This window comes from Hippichthys cyanospilos, chromosome 21, assembly GCF_059441005.1.
Source record: "Hippichthys cyanospilos isolate Australia breed blue-spotted pipefish chromosome 21, RoL_Hcya_1.0, whole genome shotgun sequence".
Lineage (NCBI taxonomy): Eukaryota > Metazoa > Chordata > Actinopteri > Syngnathiformes > Syngnathidae > Hippichthys > Hippichthys cyanospilos.
The window spans coordinates 11090937-11109686 of NC_142389.1; the positions used below are offsets into that span (position 1 = coordinate 11090937).

The following is an 18750-nucleotide window of genomic DNA, read 5'->3' on the forward strand; positions in this document are numbered from 1 at the left end:
TTTTTTTTCCCCCACACCTTCAAACTAGCATTCCCCGTCACAGTTAAGGCTTCCTTTAGAGGAGCATTATGACGGTGAAAACCAAGTACATATAAAAACGATTTAATGGTAAATATTTGGGATGCACCATCACAACGTGCTTCTTCGGACATGTTGTTTGAACTTGGTTCAACTTTTAATTGTCTTTCTTCAGAAAAAACATTTTTCTTGCCATTTTCAGGTGAACATTTTCCATCCATTTTTTCATTTTCAAGGGCCGCAGGCTTGCTGGTGCCTATCCCAGCTGGCTTTGGGCAGTATGCACGGGACACCCTGGACTGGTTTCCAGCCAATTGCAGGGCACACAGAGACGAACAACCATCCACACACCCAATCACAATTTAATTTGTCCATTACACCTGCCATCATGTTTTTGGAGTGTGGAAGGAAGCCGGAGTGCCACGTAGGCTCGGAGAAAACATGCTGTAAGGCGGACGTGCTATTCACCGTGCCACTGAGCTGAAAATTTTCTGTGGCTGAAAATGTGATGGATCCCAAGTAAATTCTAATTTTAGACTGACCATTTGTATAAACATCCATATTATTACATATAAAGTACAGATTTTTGTTACATTAAAAAGTCTGTCTTTGACAAAGACTGGTCTAATATAAAATATTCCCTTGGTGCCCTTTGGGGGCAGCTTTGCGCCCAGGAACTGTATTGAAGTAAGTGGAGGAGCGTCATTGAGACTGGGTATTACTGTTTCTAATTGTGGCATTTGTAAGCAATACTAAACAATTTAAAGTATAGTATTTTTATTCATAACTCATTCAGTAGTTCCTAACCATGGAATGTTGAACAAAATTTTCAATGACAATTTTTGCTTACTGGGAATAGTTGGTGTGAAATTTTACATCTTAACAGTATAAATGGAAAAAGTTTTAAGTGTCTTTCTAAATTCACACAAGAACCTATATATCCTATATACAGAAAAAGAAGGAAAACAAACAAACATAGATGATGTTAAACCCATAGGGAGATCATGCATTCTTTCTTCATGAGATTTAATACAAACATTTCCCATGGCATTTGCTGTTTCTCCCTCAACTTAATTGGTTGACTATGGAAGCGACCTCCCGGTTACATTCTTTCAGACATTCACTTTATGTGTGTTCACTGTACATCTAGTGTACATCCAAACCCTTCTTTAGTAAAAAATAAAATATGATTTTTTTTTTTTACTGGTGCACGAAATGAAGTGATACGCCGGCAGCGCGTCCACTCCTTTACAGCCGTTTTACAACGTGTCATCACGTACCAGTTCCCCGCCGCCACGTCGTGAGTCAGATCGCCGGCCACAGGAGCTTATTTGCCTAGATCGGCGCTCGGGAGATAACGGGCTAATTCCGGTGTGTGGTCCCGACTGAGAAGGAGGTCTCATTCTGCTGCTTATCCAGCCCTCTCAAAGCAGACCGGTAGGGAGTCTCACTCAGACATATATACAGCCCTCTCTAAGCGGTCTGATAGGGAGGTCTCACTCTGCTGCATAAACCAGCGACTTCAAAGCGGACCGGTAGGAAATCTCAGAGCAGGCCGCTTTCAATGACTGTGCCCACTAACTGCAGACTAGACTGAGGGGTGGACCTCTGCGGCGGAGGCTTCACCGAACCCCTATGACCGACTCACCAAACCCCTAGGGTTCGAGCGAACCCAGGTTAAGAACCACTGCCTTAAACCTTTTGCCTTCTTTAGAACCTCTCCAGGGGTCTAAGAGACTCAGACATCTGTCCGTTGGAAGCAATTGACCGCCAATGTTAACGTTTCTGTCTAAGCTATCCATCAACTCTGAATTGATGGATACTCCACTGCCGCCATGCAATATTAGAAATGAAATGAAAGTCATATTTGGCTCAATCACATTATGTTTGTTTGTTCCCCCTCTATGACATTAAGTGCCATCATCGATATGGTTCCAGACATCATACCTACGATAGAAGATTAGAGAATGATATCTGGTGTCACAATTGATATGGAATATCTTTTTTTCCCTTTTTTTTTAGACTTCCAGTGGGTTCAAGGAGATGTTTGTGAGGTGCAGCTCATGGTCTACAACCCCATGCCTTACGAGCTTCGAGTGGAAAATGTGGTCAGTTGTTTTTCCTCTTGTCTCATACAAAAAAAAATGCCATAATGCAGAAAGCAATCTACAGAAGCATTCAATTCTCCACCACCCAACCCCATCAAGTCATACGTGTTTATCGTGGATAGGCCAATTAAGAACCCTTAAAAGCTTTTTTGGACAATTTAATACTGTATCGGCCCAAAATGAGCACAAACTTGACAGTAAGAGGCCATCGGGGGAGCATCACACGGCGTGTGCTGCATTACTTTTATGGCTTCGCACAAGCCATCCTGTCAGAGTAGATAACTCCTATCTTGGGGTACAAAAGACTCTTCATTGTCTTTTTTTTGTGTAGGATTAAGTTCAACTTGAGCAATAGCAGTTTTGCTTCCTTTTAGGCTTTAATGGCACCCTGGAAATGACGGCTCTCTAAGTGGAAAGCATTTCCCTTTTCGAAAAACACCAAAACAGATCAACTCTAACCCTGATAGATATTCAGAATGTGCTTTCATGCACTTTTGTGGGGTATTATACAATCTAGACTGAGAGGTGTACAAAAGTTCAGACAGTATTCTTAGTAGATTTCAGTCTGCATCGAGCACAAGAATTAGAGATGCAATGAGTAACCGACTGTCAAATAAATTGGTAACAATCAGGGATGACAGAGTACCAATAATAAGTGTTGGTATTGGGCAGATACCTGGCCACATTTCAAGTAATTGATACCAACATTGGCAGCAGACTAGTATCTATAAACATTTATACACAATGTTTTTTTATTTTAATGCAAATTTATTTGTAAATATTTTTAATGATATATTTTTAAAACTTTTCGAGTTTCGTCGCAGGGCTCAAATCACAAGAAAAAAATTGTGATTTATAGTCCGAAAAATACGGTACTTGAAATTTGGAGGCAAATGCTGCATTGGAATAGATTGGTTACGCTTTATGAAATATATATATTAGGGGGGTGGGGGGGGGGGGTGTAACAAGTGCAAGTGGTATCGGTACTTAGTATCATATATTTGGTATATGTCTGGAAAAATGTCTGAAAAATAATAATTGATTGATCGTCTTGAGATTTAGTTTATACTAGTCCAAATCCTTGAAATTTAGCCTTTTAACAGGTAAATAATGGTTTCTACACAAATAAAATTATTCATGTTGAATCAAATCAAACATTTGCAAATATTTCTGTTCACTTTAAAAAAAATATCAACATTCGTCATCTTAGAACCAAACAAGTAGCTCAATTTACTTATTTTTCACTTTTTGCAATTTTAATTTGAAATAATTTCTTACTTTTCAGTAAAAGAATAGATATTAGAGCAATGTGATTTATCAAATTGACAAAATGTCTGATGATTAAAATAGTCCTTAGCTAGTCTTAATACGAATAAATGATCACATAGTAAAAGGTGCTACTTTACCATTTTCTTATTGTTTTAAAACAATTAATATTTGACAGTAGTTTTTCCTTTTAGTGCTGTCAAGCAAGTTTTTGCGATTAATCACATTTTTCAACAACTACTTTCAATGAGGCTTGAAACAGATACTGAGTATTCTCAGGTTGGTTGCACAGTTCAGATGCCATAAATTGTATATAAAACTGAGTTAACTGAATAACGTTTTTAAATGCTTGATAACATTTACATTAGTCTCCAAAATTAACAGTGTAACTTTTTGACACCACTATTCATTTAATTTTTTTTCTAAACTAAATATAATAATCCATGAATTCCTTTGTTGCACTCAACAGATGCTGTTGCTTTATTCTAAATTGGGCTGCAACCTAAAGCAGAAAAAAAAAAAAAACTGCACCGGTGATGAAGTACATCCTCCCTAAGGCAGTCTTTCTTTTTATTTATTTATTTTTATTCTTGTTGGGTTTAATTGGCAATTAAAAGTTGATTGATTAGTTAATCCTTATTTTTTTTCTACCAAGGCTGTCTAGTCTACTGGCCATTTTGATTTTTTTTTTTCGTTGCTGAAACTCCTACTTAATTTCAATGATAGCAGGCTCAATATATACATTTGTCTTCCCCCACTCAGCTGTGCAATCCCTGCTCATGTCGTAATGCACTTATCAAACGCACGCATGTCCGGCTGGGGGGGGACGTCTGCATGAATTTGCAACAGGTTTTCATACAATTGTGCTGCAGCTCCTAAGTGGATCTAAATTGGTTATTCCATTTACTTTGTCACGATCTGTGTTGCTGATAATGCCCTCCCTCAAAACAAACAAACAAACAAACAAACAGACAAACAAAAAAACGAGCCAAACCAAAATATATGTCTATAACATGGTGAGTCATATTTGGAGTGCAGTATCCTAGACAGATGGGGTCAAACAGTGACAAGCCTCCTATTAGCGGTCACCTCACTCCCAACATCTCGATGTGAACTGATAACAGATGGGGACATAAACCCCTCGCAGATGCACGACAGTGGGTAACTTCGGGTGGTCTTGTAGTGTCACACAGTAGAGAGTCTCCCTACCAATGCAAGCAGGGCCAATTCTGATTTTGTTTGCCTAGTGGCATAAATGCCCAAGCTATTTTGAACTTAATGTCACAATATAATTAAAAAATGCATCAATGTGCTTCATAAATATTTTGTTTTCTCAGGAAAACTGAGAAATCTATGATTAGGCTAACTTTTTAAGGACATTTTACAGTATTATATTGATACATATTAAGCCTAATTTAGCCATCGAGAAATAGTATGTCTATAAATAATTTAATAACAAAATAATTTTTAATATTTAATACCCTTTAGAAACATTTTTTGCCACTTGTGCTCAACTGAAAATGATATCACATCAGGGTAATGACCAATCACGGCTCACCTGTTTTCTCTGTTTGGTTTTATGACATTTACAATCTGAGTCATAGCTAAGCCTTGATCACATGATCATTTACAGTCAGTAGCAAGTGAAAAAAAATGTGTTTTTAAGGGTATTACTTGTACATGTACAATAATTGTCAGATTAATTCTTGACAAAATACTAACTTTTTCTACTGAAACTAGCTCAGTACATTTTTTTGTTATTTATTTAAGGAATTATATCTGCATGCTAAATGTGTGCGTATTTGTTGAAAAACTGAATGTTTTGTGGGGGACCGAAAATAATTTCCAAATGGTGGGTGCTGCAAAAAAGGTTTTGGAACCACTGCTTTAAATACATGCAAAGTACAACACAATGAAATGAAAACACATTTTTTACTCGTTCACCGGAAGCCTTGTTAAAATGGATTTTTGATTAATATAGCTGTCACTGACAGTGAACGAGTTAACATTAGCATCTGTCATCAATCTCTTTGATGCCACTAAACGTGAGAATATCACATAACATCACTTTGAGGAAATGAAAAGTATTTAATAGTGTTTGACGCCTGGGTTTCCATCAATGAGTCAAGCTCATATTGATGGATTGCATCCAATCTGCGCTTCTCTGCGGGACTAGCTGTGGCACATATCCAATATGTATTGGGTATTTAGCTGCTATGACGCATACAGTATGCTAATTGTACCACTTGCAGCAAAACGCTGCAACTGCTGTGTGAATTCAGCTCAGGTTGGAATCTTGATTTATTACACTGGCTTGGTTAAATTGTGATAGTCACATCATCATCTTCATTATTATTATTAGTTGTGGTTATTTATCCATGGACTATCCTTTAACAAAAGCAGCAACAGTAGAAGTCTCTGATAATTAACTTATTCAGAATACCACTGAAGAATTTCCAGTTGGGTGATTGGCTATGTTTCGCATCTTACCTATGATTAAAGCAAGGACATTGTACACTAACGCTCCTCAAAAGCTTCTTCATCTTCTCCTGTGTGAGGTAGTGTCTGCTGTTAGGGATTGATGCAGTCGTTGCGTCACTGTGTTCTGTCTCGTGCAGCGTGTGCTGGGAATGTAAATGTGTTTTGTCAGAGTGGTCTTAAGTGTGCCGCTTGGATGCTGAGCCTAATGTTAGTAGTATTGTAAACTTCAGACTATAATACACTACTTTTTTTCTCATGCTTTGAACCCCACGGCTTAAAATCCAGTGGTGTGTATCTACGTTTTTTTTTTGGTTGTTTTTTTACATTTTTACTAGCCACCAGCGGGAATCTCCCCCGGATTCTGTGAAAATAGCCATAAATAAAATAAAAAAATAAAAAAATTAAATAAAACTCGATACCAGCTGTCATTCCTGGCGTCTCAACAAATTATTTGCAGCCACTGGATAGCATTGTGAATCGTGAGAGGCTTTATTGCAGAGGATGAAGAGGAAGATGAGGGAACACAATAACTTATGGTTGGCTTTCCGTAAGGTGTGTTACTGTTGTGTTGATGCATTATTCTAACATCAGAGTGTATTGGTTTTATGTTGAAAATATGTTGGTGCTGCTCTTATTTCTGAACATGCACGCGTGCCCAGTCTTTGGTGAAGGCATGATTTTGCTATAACCAGGCAGTTTGGAAAAAGGGTTGCATTAAAACACACTCATCGGAAATACAATAATAGTCATCTACTCTTCAACAAGGGCAGGGACATAGCTAGAATTTTTTGTTGGGTCGCCAGGTTTTCATTAAATAAATACATAAATTTATTATATATTTAAAATTAAAATAAATTAAAATTTAAAATATTTAAAAAAGTAATTACTGGCAGAGTATCAATAATCTAAGAATACTGCATGCATTTAAAAATGGCAGAAAAATCACAGATATCCGCGCTATATATTGTAATACAGTCAATAGTGCCCTGCAACAAACAGCAAATATCCACCAATAGTTAGTAGAACTTTTAAGAGTGTCTATAATTGCCAATAGATGTAAAATGCCAACCTTTGGTCTCAACGAAGCTCCTCAACTCACTTAAAAGTGTCTCCTTGCAAGAGGCTCCCACATGGTGCCAAAGCAATAAAGTTATTGCTGTTTGTTATTGTTATGACCCGAGCACAAAAACGGAAATTGAATATTGAATTTGTTGGTTTTCATTCTGGAGCACCAGTATAGTTCATTATACAACACTTTAATTTAAACAAATAAAAGCTTTCCCCAGTAATATTTGACACTTAACAGACTTATGTAAATCTGTCTGATGTAGTAGTTGATTGAAATACAATTAATCTGTGTGTTGTTGTTTTGATCTTTTCGTTCTCAATGAAAAATGAGATAACTTTCTTTGAATCAGTTTGCTATGCATGTGTGTGGTGCATTCATAAATGTTTAATTTACCCATGGAGGGTGTCAAAGCATGTGTATAAATTTTAGTAGGTGCCGTCCCGAAAGAGTGGTGGGGTGGGATGGGGGGGCTGCTCTCGTTTCCCGCCGATATGCTAATGAGTTCACAGCCACCGGTGCACTTATAAACTTAAATGGCACTCTGAATGAGCGCACAGTGCTGGCACCTTGTATTGAACCTCTTAGATGAACTCACCTCCTACAAATTTATCATGCTATCCAACTTCACTGTTTCAGGGGTGAACACTGTCCCTCACAGATTTTCTTAATTTGACCTCTACAATTTAATTGTTTTTGCCATTCTTGCTCCTTTTCAGAGAACAGCCAGATGTGAAAATAAAGCTGCATTGTTTGTTGTTAATAAATCATGATTTTCTAGCTAATTAAGAGAAATTGGATTATTTCCCATGGCGCATTAGCTGAGAGAATAGTTCATACACTTGTTGAAATTTTTATGACTGGCTAAACCACAGGTGGGTGTCTTGCAGAATACGAGACCAATTGATCCAGGTCATGCAATGCCATGCAATTTAAAAAACAAAACAAAACCTCAGAGAAACTGTTGCAAATCCTCCAAAGATGATGAAATATTTCTGGATGGTTGCTTCATTGTTTTTCATATGTTTAGTACGACACTCAGAGGATTATACCTTAGAGATATATGACTGAAAGTCCTAATTGATTCTTTCTTTATTCAGTGGGAAATTGTGTAAATTTTTACATTGTTGCTAACCAAAACGGAAGCAAATGTTTATTTTAAAAAAAAAAAAAAAAAAAAAAAACTGTGGTCATAACCTTAACCAGAAAAATGGTGGCTCATGGGCCACGTCCACACTTTGAGTGGCCCCTCAATTAATTAAAAACAAAACAAAACTGCTGTTTGGCGTAAAATTATGTACTTTTATAATAATGTATTTTTCTAAATTTCACCTAATTTTCCTTTATTTTTAGATTAGAAATCATGTTTTTAGAGTGCACTCAATTTAAGTTTAAAAAAAAACATTTTTGGATGGGGGGTTCTGAACATATACTTGCCATTTGGCAACACATGAATTGATTCATTATTTTGTTTCTAAATGGGTGGTCGGGGGAATCTTGTTTTCGGCTTATACCCCCCCCCCCCCCCCCCCAAAAAAAAAAAAAAAACAAAAAAACCCACATGTCTCAATGAGGTAAAACACTTTATGGTCATCCATCCCCTATTTGACTTTGCATTTAGGGTCTGCTGACTTCCGGAGTCGAGTTTGAGTCCCTCCCTGCTGCCCTGTCACTACCGGCAGAGTCTGGCCTTTACCCCGTTACTCTGGTGGGTGTGCCACGAACCTCTGGCAACATCACCGTCAATGGTAAGTCCGGTCTATTTTTCAATTTGAGTGCTTTACAGTGGACATTTGTTTTTGGTCTATTTTTTGACTCATTGAAGCTAAGCCCTACTGCATCCTGGCCTTTCCAATGACATCTCATATGCTTTGGTTGCATGCAGTTAACTTTGTACAAATATTTAGGCCGGATCTCAGGATGATATAGTCAAAATTGATCAGATAGTGCAGAATTTCTCTAACTTTGTTCCATTTGATCCAAGGCTACCACACCTCAGTGTTTGGTGTTACCAGCGATTGCCTATTGGAGGGTCTGCCCGAGGTAAAGACTGACGGATGCCTAGTTGAGGTCATCCCATCACTTCCCCGTCTCCAGCTCTGTACATCACTACCACGGTTAGAGCAACATTGTTATTCCTTCTCTGTCTGCCCATTATCTCTGCTATAGAGGTCATGTTATTTACTACTTAATTCATTTTGTTGAACTTTTGAGGGGTGGGGATTTGGCCGGGGAAGAAATCAGCTCATTTTTATTGATTTTTTTTGTTTTCCTTTTGTTTATCGTCTGGCCTTGGTGGAGGTCTGAGGAGCAATGTGCATCCACAAGGTTTCATGGAAATTAGTAGTTTTTGTGTATTACAGATAAATCAATGAATAGCGTACGCTACACCAATTTTTAGTTTTTCACGTTTTAGTTTGAAGGTCTATGCTTTCCCATTTTTGTTGAGCAGCTTTTTAATAATGCATCTTGACAGAATTGGCATACCAATTTTCCACAGTGTACACCTACTACACAACAAATCTAGGACAAGAATACAGCTGGAAGAAATTGTAAATTCTTAAAGGAAATCCAAATGTTTAAAGACTTGAGGAAAAGTAAAAAAAAAAAAAAAAAAAAAAAAAAGAAACAAAAAGATAGTCCTACAAAATTTGAAATCCACAATTTTGGGTATTAGCCTTACAAGTTATATGTAAATTATTGTATAACAGGTATTTTTCAATCGAAAACTCATTTTAAAAATGTGACAATGGCTTCCTTTAGTGATATAAAAACAAACATTTTATTAATAATTCACGCTTTAAAAAAAGTATGATTTGTTTCATTTAGTTTGTTATATTTAGCTACATACAGTACAAATCATGTCTACATTTGTTCCCCAACATATAAGCATAGTGTTAAAATTCAAACTGTTTATTGTTACTGTAAATTACCTTAATTGTTATTCACGTTTTATTATTTACTCATTGCCAGCGTTGTTTACATTGATGTTGACGTTTACAGTGAACCCTCACTACTTTGTGGTTCCACTATGGCAGATTTGCCACCACAGATTTTTTTTTTTTCCATTAAGCAGATTCATGACTTTAAGGTTTTGTTTTTCATTACATATTAATCTTTTGCAATAGCTCCCAAGTGTGCTGCTCCCGCGAAGGCTTGTACTGAGCCTAAATGCCAACAAAAAATGACGACAATTGCTGAGAAGGTGATACTTCTCTAAGGGAGAAGTTACGCGGCAGTGGCCCACCATTTGGGAGCCAACAAATCCACAGTTCGCTACATCAAGGATGAGGCGAACATTAGATGACAGCTGCCATCACCTTTGGCAATTCAGCGGAACCAGTTGTTACGGCTCATAATAAAACGATCGTCCGTATGGAAGCTGCTTTAGCAATCTGGATTGCCGACTGCCGACGGAAGAAGTCCTTTTTTTTGAAGTCTCATGCCGCTGCGGTCATATTAGTAGCGGCCCAGTCGTTGAATTAAAGTCTGATCTGTACATGATCAAACAATGTTGAGTTTACACTTGAAATACCATATTATTATAAAAGATATCTAGGTAAGAGATTTCCAACAATCTGGTGGACCGTCTGCTCTTTACTGTTGAGTGTCTCTTTTGCCTCTGCCTGGTGACAACAACAGCGCCGGGGTGCGCTTCATGAGTTATATGGTGCATGCCTGTGGAGTTTTAATCTACTCCAGCCCCACAGGCATGTTCGTGTTAGTCATGAAGCGCACCCACTGCAAAAGGCACACACACACACACATACACACACTGTTGCGGCGAAGAGAGAGAGACACACAGTAGGAGCAAATGTTGGTCAGATCGTTGGAAATGTCTTACCAAGATTTCTTTTATAATAAAATGGTATTTCATGTGTAAACTCTCCATTGTAATAATCTTTAATCATGTACAGACTAGACTTTAATTCAACGTCCGGGCTGCTGCTAATATGACCGAAGCTGCGCAAGACTTCAAAGGAAAAGGGGAACAGTTCACTACTGTACAGTGTATAAGGGTTAATAATTTAAGATTTAAGTAAATACGTGTACTGCAGTAATATTTGTCTTAAATAATAGTAATATTTGTCTTAAATAACGTGTATAGCATGAATACTTTTCAAAAAAAAAGTTTTGTTTTTTTTATGTGGGTTAGGGTTAGTGGTAGTTGGAAAAGTGGGGAAGCTATTTCGCGGATTTTCAACTACCGTGGCCGGTTCCGGAACGTATCTACCACGGTAAACGAGGGTTCACTGTATAACCACCAATGGCAGGTATAAGCTAAATAAAATTTATAACTAAAAACACTGCTACATGTTGAACATTCAGGCCATTTTCATTTTTGTTGATTCGATGGCAGTTGGAGTATTTTTTTGAGGTGCTATGTGATGCCATTTGGACTAAACGATAAAATTCAAAGAGATGGATAAGATTCATTTTCCAAATTGCAATATGAATGAAAATTGCGCGTGGAATGTAGAAAAGTAAACCCAAACTTTAGTTTAGACCTTCACCAAAATTGCAAATGTTGTTAGTTTTTTCTTTTGCTCTCTGACAGACTAGGTACAAAACAAACAAAAAAGACCAAAATAAAAGAAAAAAAAACCTTTGCTGAGCCATGCTTGGCAGAGGTAATGCCAACTCAACGTTGTTTATTGTGTCTTCGTCACCTCTTTTTGAGAACTTTGTTCAATGGAAGCCCACAATTAGCGGCCCTTCCGGCAAGGACACTAGTTGCCACTGTGGATTTACAAGAAGCCTTCCCATTTTGTTTACCTGCGCTTCCCCTGCGAGCAACATGAGAGAGGGGAATTAATTGAATTTACTGCAAGGAAACGTGCGTCTGATCCCGGTGGAAGCTTAACCGCGGCAAAACCCTCACGCCTTTAAGTACAGCGCCTTTGATGTGGAGAATCTTATTGTTCTTTTTCGGCTTCCAAGACTACTGTAGCGGAGGCAGACGGCAAAGAGAATACAAATGTAATAGGTGGTCTCTGGGGCCCTCTGATAGATCTTCACTTTTGACATCAGAAGAGGCTCACGTGATGCTTTTTTTTTTTCTTTAACCTCTGCAACATAACTTGTAGTATTTTTCTTTCTTTGCCAAGATCCTGGTAATATTTGATGATTTTAAAACTTTGGGCTACCATGAGGACCTCGTGTGGTATTTGTTACCTATTTAATATAATAATAGATCAATTATAATTACCTATAACAAAACAAGTTGAGAATTCAAATATTGCACAAGATGATGGCAAAGCACTAAATGAAGCTCCTCAACTCGCTTCAACATAGCTCCTTGACAGCAAGCTGCTGTACGGTGGTAAAGTTTCTCTTTATCTGCACTCAGGTCAGCCCACACACCTCAGCCCATGTCCAAAGAGGAGCTTTACAGCATGGTGTCTGTACAGCTTTTCAATGGCGAGGGCCAGCAAATGACCATCACCTTGGAGAACATTGGCTCAGAGGACATCCAGAGCTTGGAGCTCACCTCCAAGATCATTACTACCAAAGGTCAGTAGAAATAAAAACTGCTATTTCGACATTGTTTTTGAATGTTTGTGGTGTCAATCTGTTCAGGAACATTTGTATGGAATGTCTGTATAGAAATCACTTATGTGTATTTGATATTTGTTTTGTTGTCTGATTACATTTTTATATAGTTCTGCTTTATTTATCAGATATCAATTATATCGGTCAGATATCGAATTGGGTCACAAATTGATCATGGATTTCTATGTAATTGGGTATTGGTCCTAAAGCGATATCAGGTCTATATCTGATATCTGATCGATGAAGAACCAATATCCATGGTCAATATCGGATCAGATCGGGTCACATGAGTGAAAAAGCGGTCAAATGAATTGCTTATTGCTTCATTAGGACATTTTGATCTATTCTGTTAATATGAATGAATGTATGTCAATATTAGACAATGCATGATCAGGAGCTGATCATAGAGCAGCAAGAGAAAAAAAAAATCAGATATTTTGGAAACGTATTTATTTATTGTACACATGACGACTATTATTAGGTGTGAAAACATTTTAAAGTAGTAATTAATTAAGTTTCCTTTTTATTACCGTAATTCTCACGATAAATATGAAAATAAGACTCCTTGATTTAGGGTGTGCATTGCTGCTTATAGCTCAGCCTTTTTCACCTAGGTGGCTTTTCTTCCTTTGCCATTGCTGCTGTCTTGGACACGTGCCGGCGTCCTCAGATCATTGCGGTCACTCGTCATTATTTTGCAGTCTGACTTTCAGTCTGGCCTGAAAGTCTTTTTTTTTTCCTTTAGTTCTCAGTCAGTGTGAAAAATACCGTGCTATTTTTAGAAACAACCCGCTTCAACTTGTGCAGGTGATGTGGCGTATCGCCATTGAAGCAGCTCAGACTGTCCTTGCCTGCTAGAAATGACTGTCATTGCTATTTTATGAGGTGGGTTAGCTGCAATTCTTTAGTTTGTTACTGTTGGTTTAGTATGACCTTAACTGTAAAATTGTCTTCCATGCTTAAATATACTTTGTTGGGCTCGTTTCTCTATTAATCTGTTTTCCTCCGTTACTTCTAACTCGTATGGTGAATAATCAGTGTCATGATGGTCCAAAAAAACGATCTCTTGCAAGCAATTAAGGATGCGCCACACTGAGCAAAGTGAGACCTTTGGAAGAGACCATTTTAATGTCAAACCACATTTTTGTGGATATTATGACAGATGTTGTTTTTGTTTTCTTTGTCTGACCCTCTTTAATTAACATTTTTTCTACTTGAATACGATTGGCTTCCAGTTAGTGTTTTTTAATTGGAATCAGAGAAAGTGCTGATAACTTTAGGTGAAAAAAAACATACAAACAAAGTACTCATTTTCTCATTTATTATTCTCTGTGAGATTGTGGACTTATAGTTGAGGTGGACATATAATTTTAAAATTGTAAGTGCCATTGACGTGAAAGTACGTACAAACGGAAACACCACTGAAGACCATCATCAACATAATTTCACGTCAGCTACATTTTGTTTTTAATGGGATTGGGTAGAGTAAAGGTTTCTGGGGAAACAAAAAGAAAACTAACTATGGTCAGTCAAAATGCTTTCAGGTACCGTTTTTCCCGCACTATATAAGGCACACCCTCAATTAATGACATATTTTAAAACCTTTTCCACATATAAGGTGCACCAGATTATAAGGCGCACCCTCAATTAATGACATATTTTAAAACTTTTTAAATCACAATATAGTAAGACTCAAAGTAATAACAATAATAACTCAAGTAATAACTCTAAACTCTCAATAGCATAATAACTCAATGTCAATATGACCAACCTTATTCAACTGTAAACACACAATAGAAACAGGTGAAGCTTACTATATCAGTTCATTTCCCATCTACGAATCCCAATCTCAATATTGATCCATATATAAGGCGCACCCGATTATAAGGCCCTCCATCAGCTTTTAAAAAAAATTAAAGCTTTTAGGTGCACCTAATAGTGCGGAAAATACGGTACTTTTTTTTTTCAATGACTGGCATTAAAAGAGTTAAAGGGAAACCATAAGCCCCTACTAAGTCTAAACTTTATTTTGATTAATATTGTTTTGTAATATATAAATTAACCCATTTAAGCCCCAAATTTTCTTGGAGATGAATACATCCAAATCATATGCCAGTGGTAACCCTTTGAAATAATCAAGAACTTTTTTTTTTTTTTTTTTTTTAAGTGAAATAGTTGATGAAAAGGTGTGTTTTATGACAGGTCACAACAATGTAATTACCCATTGTGCAAACACACCAAACCAATTTGAGTAAGTGCAAATGCATATATCACTACTAGACATCTGAAAGATCATGTGTACGAAAAATCTTTGTTCTATGTTTATTTTTACATACTTTACTAACCTTTTGTTTGTGAGCTTTCTCTCAAAGTGCAACCACAAAGTAAACAACTCTGTTCATGTGACAATGTTCTCTAAAAATGTGACATTGCACACATTTCATCTCCACATTATAGTATTTCAGTACTTGATGAAAAATGATTGAAAAATCATTCATAGAGCCTCATAAATGAATTGTCTTCGCCATCACTTTGGGTTGAAATGGGTTAATTAGCAAAATCGACCCATCTTTATCCACCTCAGGCTGCGGCCATTTTGCTATTTGCTCTGCAATGAAAAGGACATCACAGTTGCAGGGCTCAACTTTTTTCAGTTTGATCATGTGATCTTCGCATGCTGAGCCCTGATTGGCCGCTACCTGAGGAACTCTCAGCCAACAGCAAATGGCAAAATGGTCGCTCCTTGAAGTGGCTGAAAACGGGTGTGATTTGTTACTGCCATTTTCTGACACTTTTACACCCACACGTTTGGGGAAAAAAAAGTTTAAAAATATATAAATGCATACCTTGGAATGAATATTTGGACTCTGTAAGGCTATATGCCTATGTCTTTCAGATAGCATGAGTTAATTTAAAGTACAGTCCACAGATGTATTATTAATCAGAAAGACTGCTGTGTACACATTTGTGGGCGTGTATAAATGTTATTATTGTAAGGAAAATTGTTGACTTTCCTTTCCCTTGAGCATCTTAAATAACTTAACCACTGGGAGAAATTTAGAACTTTTTTTAATGTTTTTTCTGCGTAATAACAAAGGAAAAGCATACAAAAATATCTCACTTGGAGGTTAAAATATTTAATTGATTGTCAAAACATGTCAATTTTCAAGGGAGGGAGGGAGGGAGAGCGAGAGAGAGTGAGAGAGAGAGAGACAGAGACAGAGAGAGAGAGAAAAAAAGGTTATAGGTTGGGTGACGATACGGCCAGGCTCGTGAAAAAACCCCGGACACCCAGACGTTCTATTGACCTAAAAATTGCTAAACCTCAAATATGTGTCGTTCAAATAGGTTTCCTTCCACCATAATAAGAGCCTCATTTTATTTCACTTTTGTTCTGATACAGCAAGCAGATTTGTCAAGGATGACAAATGAAAGGTCAGTCGTATAGGCCATAATGTCACAAGACAGCACCATGGCAACGGGCCGCATCATCAGTGGCCTTCACGCGACCATGCGCTCGCCCGCCCGCCCGCATCCCCGGCACTAACCTGACAGCCGGGGACCGCTTTTGCTCGGGTTTCTCTCTCTTGGAACAATTCGAAATTCTCAGCGAGTGCCCAATGAATAAAAGATGCTTGAGTCACCATGGGAAGACATGGAGGGACAAAAAGATTTGTGTTCCTGCAGCACGAGCCACCTCGGCGTGACGCGGGCTCCTCTGTCTCAGAGGAGAAAAGAAGTTTGGCAAGGATTGAGCTGACAAATTTAATACACGCTTTTGACATTTTAATGAAGCGTTAACATTTATGTGAGTCTTTTTACTGTACAAAAACAACCAAAAAACTGCCATCTGACCTTCTGTTGAGCAACGTACGATTAGCATGTTTCTTTTCCCCGTTCGTCTTCCAACACATAATTTATACAAAAACTTTTTTTCCCCCAAGTGTTTGACTAAAGGTAGGTCTAAAACTACTGTCGATGGTAGATTAAGAATGAATATATTAATGAATTAAGTACTCAAGCAGGTTTTAGCTACAAACTAAAGAATTAATTAAATACCTAAAGTAAGTGATTTGGCACTATAGTCCCCGAAGTAAATCACTTACTTTGCCAAACACTTGGGGGGAAAAAGAAACTACCAGGGGTTTAATGTTGGAACTCTAGGGGAAAAAAACAAAAACAAACTTTACCTTTGGGACGTTTCATTGCATATCGCTGAGTTTTTTTTGTTTATTTATTTTTCCCCTCACCTACAATTCTGAGTACTGTTGCCCATATTTTGGACAGACATTTAGGGAATGAAATTTCAATTAGGTCTGTAACAAACAGTTAAAAAAAAAAAATAAATAAAAAAAGTCCCTTAATTTGAAAAAAAAAAGTCAATTTTCTCAAATTGATAGTGCAGAAAATCCTAACGAACAATTGAAAATGAATACTTAATTATTGATTTTGGTTCATAAAATCAGAAAATACGTGAAAATAGTGATTATTGCTTTCAAACGTCAAAGCAGATCTCTGTAAACGTATTCTGATATAACAATGATAATTAATCTGGTATTGCAAAAAGTTAAATCATAATATGTAATGTCGAAAAGAAGACATTTTATATACTTTACGCCGATCTCATCGGCTTGCTCTCAATCCATTGATATTTGCCATTTTATGCAAGATCAGTGATTAGTTGTAATGCCATAATTTGCTGATCGATCAATGATGTCATTGGTCGGTTCCGCATATTGCATCTTGTATACATGTTTTGAGTAGCAGCGTTACACATGTTAAACCACGGCAAAAATGCTTTATTTTATAAACATTATATCAAATATTTTACTGATACTCTATAACCATTATATAGGTGTATGGCATAAATAAAAAAGTGATTAAAATAGACATATTGCCACAACTTGTGATTGGGTCACTGACTGGTTTTCAACTCGCTGATTAGCTCCAAATAATTGATTTAGTTCTTTTTAATCAATTAATCGTTGCACATACATTTTTTATCAGTTTTAACAATCTAGTTTTGTTATATGCTAATTTTGGCTATTTTTGGCTTTCGTCAAACTTGTGCTGAACTGCAGTCTGAGACAAAAAAAATGCTTCTTGGAAACGTGTTGTAACACTTTGCGCCCCTTGTATTAAAAGAAAAAAAAAAAACCCAAGATGAAAATTCATTGTTGCTGCCATTTCCTGTTAGCGCTTTAGCGGTGTCGAAATAACCTCATGCTCACTTGTTTCCTTTATGACGTTTATGAATATGTAAAACTAGATGTTATTCATACAAAATGCATCGCCATTAAAAGCTCTAGTGATGTGCATGCAGAGCGGGTTTTTAAATGCACCTGCCTGCCTGTTGCTCCCATCCCGAGGAGCAGGATTGGCTCACCTGCGCGGAATGAACACATGCTTTATTCAGGTGATGCATCATTCATTTGATGCTCGGGGCTCAAGTGGATGCAGCTGAGTCATTCGTCGCCAGCGTAAATTAGAGCCTGGCGTCGAGCTGCAGCCGGCCAGAGAGCAGCCAGCCAGCCAATCAGCAGGCTTTGTTATCCCTCAAGGCGAGAAAAAAAACACAAATTATACTACCGGCTTGCTGTCACAATGCCTTTCTTCTGTTTAGTCCAATTTTTTTTCTGGAAAGCAAGCAAGCAGCAAGTGGAAACTGCAGCCTTCTCCTGTCATGTCGCGTTCTGCTACATTGCTGATATATATTTTCTTCTCCCTCCTTTATCAATAAAATGAGCACGTTATGTAAAAATAGATGACGTCTTTAGCCGTCAATGGCAGTGAATGAGTTAAACACTCCCAAATCTAATCAAAATACTTCATATGTATTTACACAGGGGAAAAATGTGTTTGATATGGTTTGAACTTTTTTTTTTCTTCTTGCGTGTGTGTGTGTGTGTGTGTGTGTGTGTGTGTGTGTGTGCAGAGAAAGTGTTTGGGGATTTTCTGAGTTGGGACCTGGAAGAGGCTGCGTCTCACATGCCTCTAAAGCCCGGCCAGGCTGTGACTCTGATGGTCAACATTAACGTCAAACTGGACTTCTCTGGCCAGGAGAACCTGTTGCAGGACCTTAATGACGGTAAGCCCACATTTGGAGAACTCTTGAAACTCCAATTTAGCCATCTGTATTGTACTTCCAGTACCATAGAATTTCTTGAAAGTCATAGAGCCCTATTTACATGATCAGGTGCAAGTCTGTCGATAGGCGAGGGGGAGACATGGTAGGGGGAGGACTTTGGTTTCCTCCAA

General features: G+C 37.6%; 1 protein-coding gene across 3 annotated transcripts in view; it reads left to right on the forward strand.

Annotated features, from left to right (window-relative positions):
• trappc9 (trafficking protein particle complex subunit 9) overlaps positions 1–18750 on the forward strand; it is a 170710-nt gene that overhangs the window by 33150 nt on the left and 118810 nt on the right. For all 3 annotated transcript variants that reach the window (XM_088405406.1, XM_088405408.1, XM_088405407.1), the window contains 5 exons: positions 2041–2126; positions 8561–8687; positions 8924–9056; positions 12290–12453; positions 18428–18580. In XM_088405406.1, the coding sequence (XP_088261532.1) occupies positions 2041–2126; positions 8561–8687; positions 8924–9056; positions 12290–12453; positions 18428–18580 (663 nt within the window). The remainder of the gene's footprint in view (positions 1–2040; positions 2127–8560; positions 8688–8923; positions 9057–12289; positions 12454–18427; positions 18581–18750) is intronic.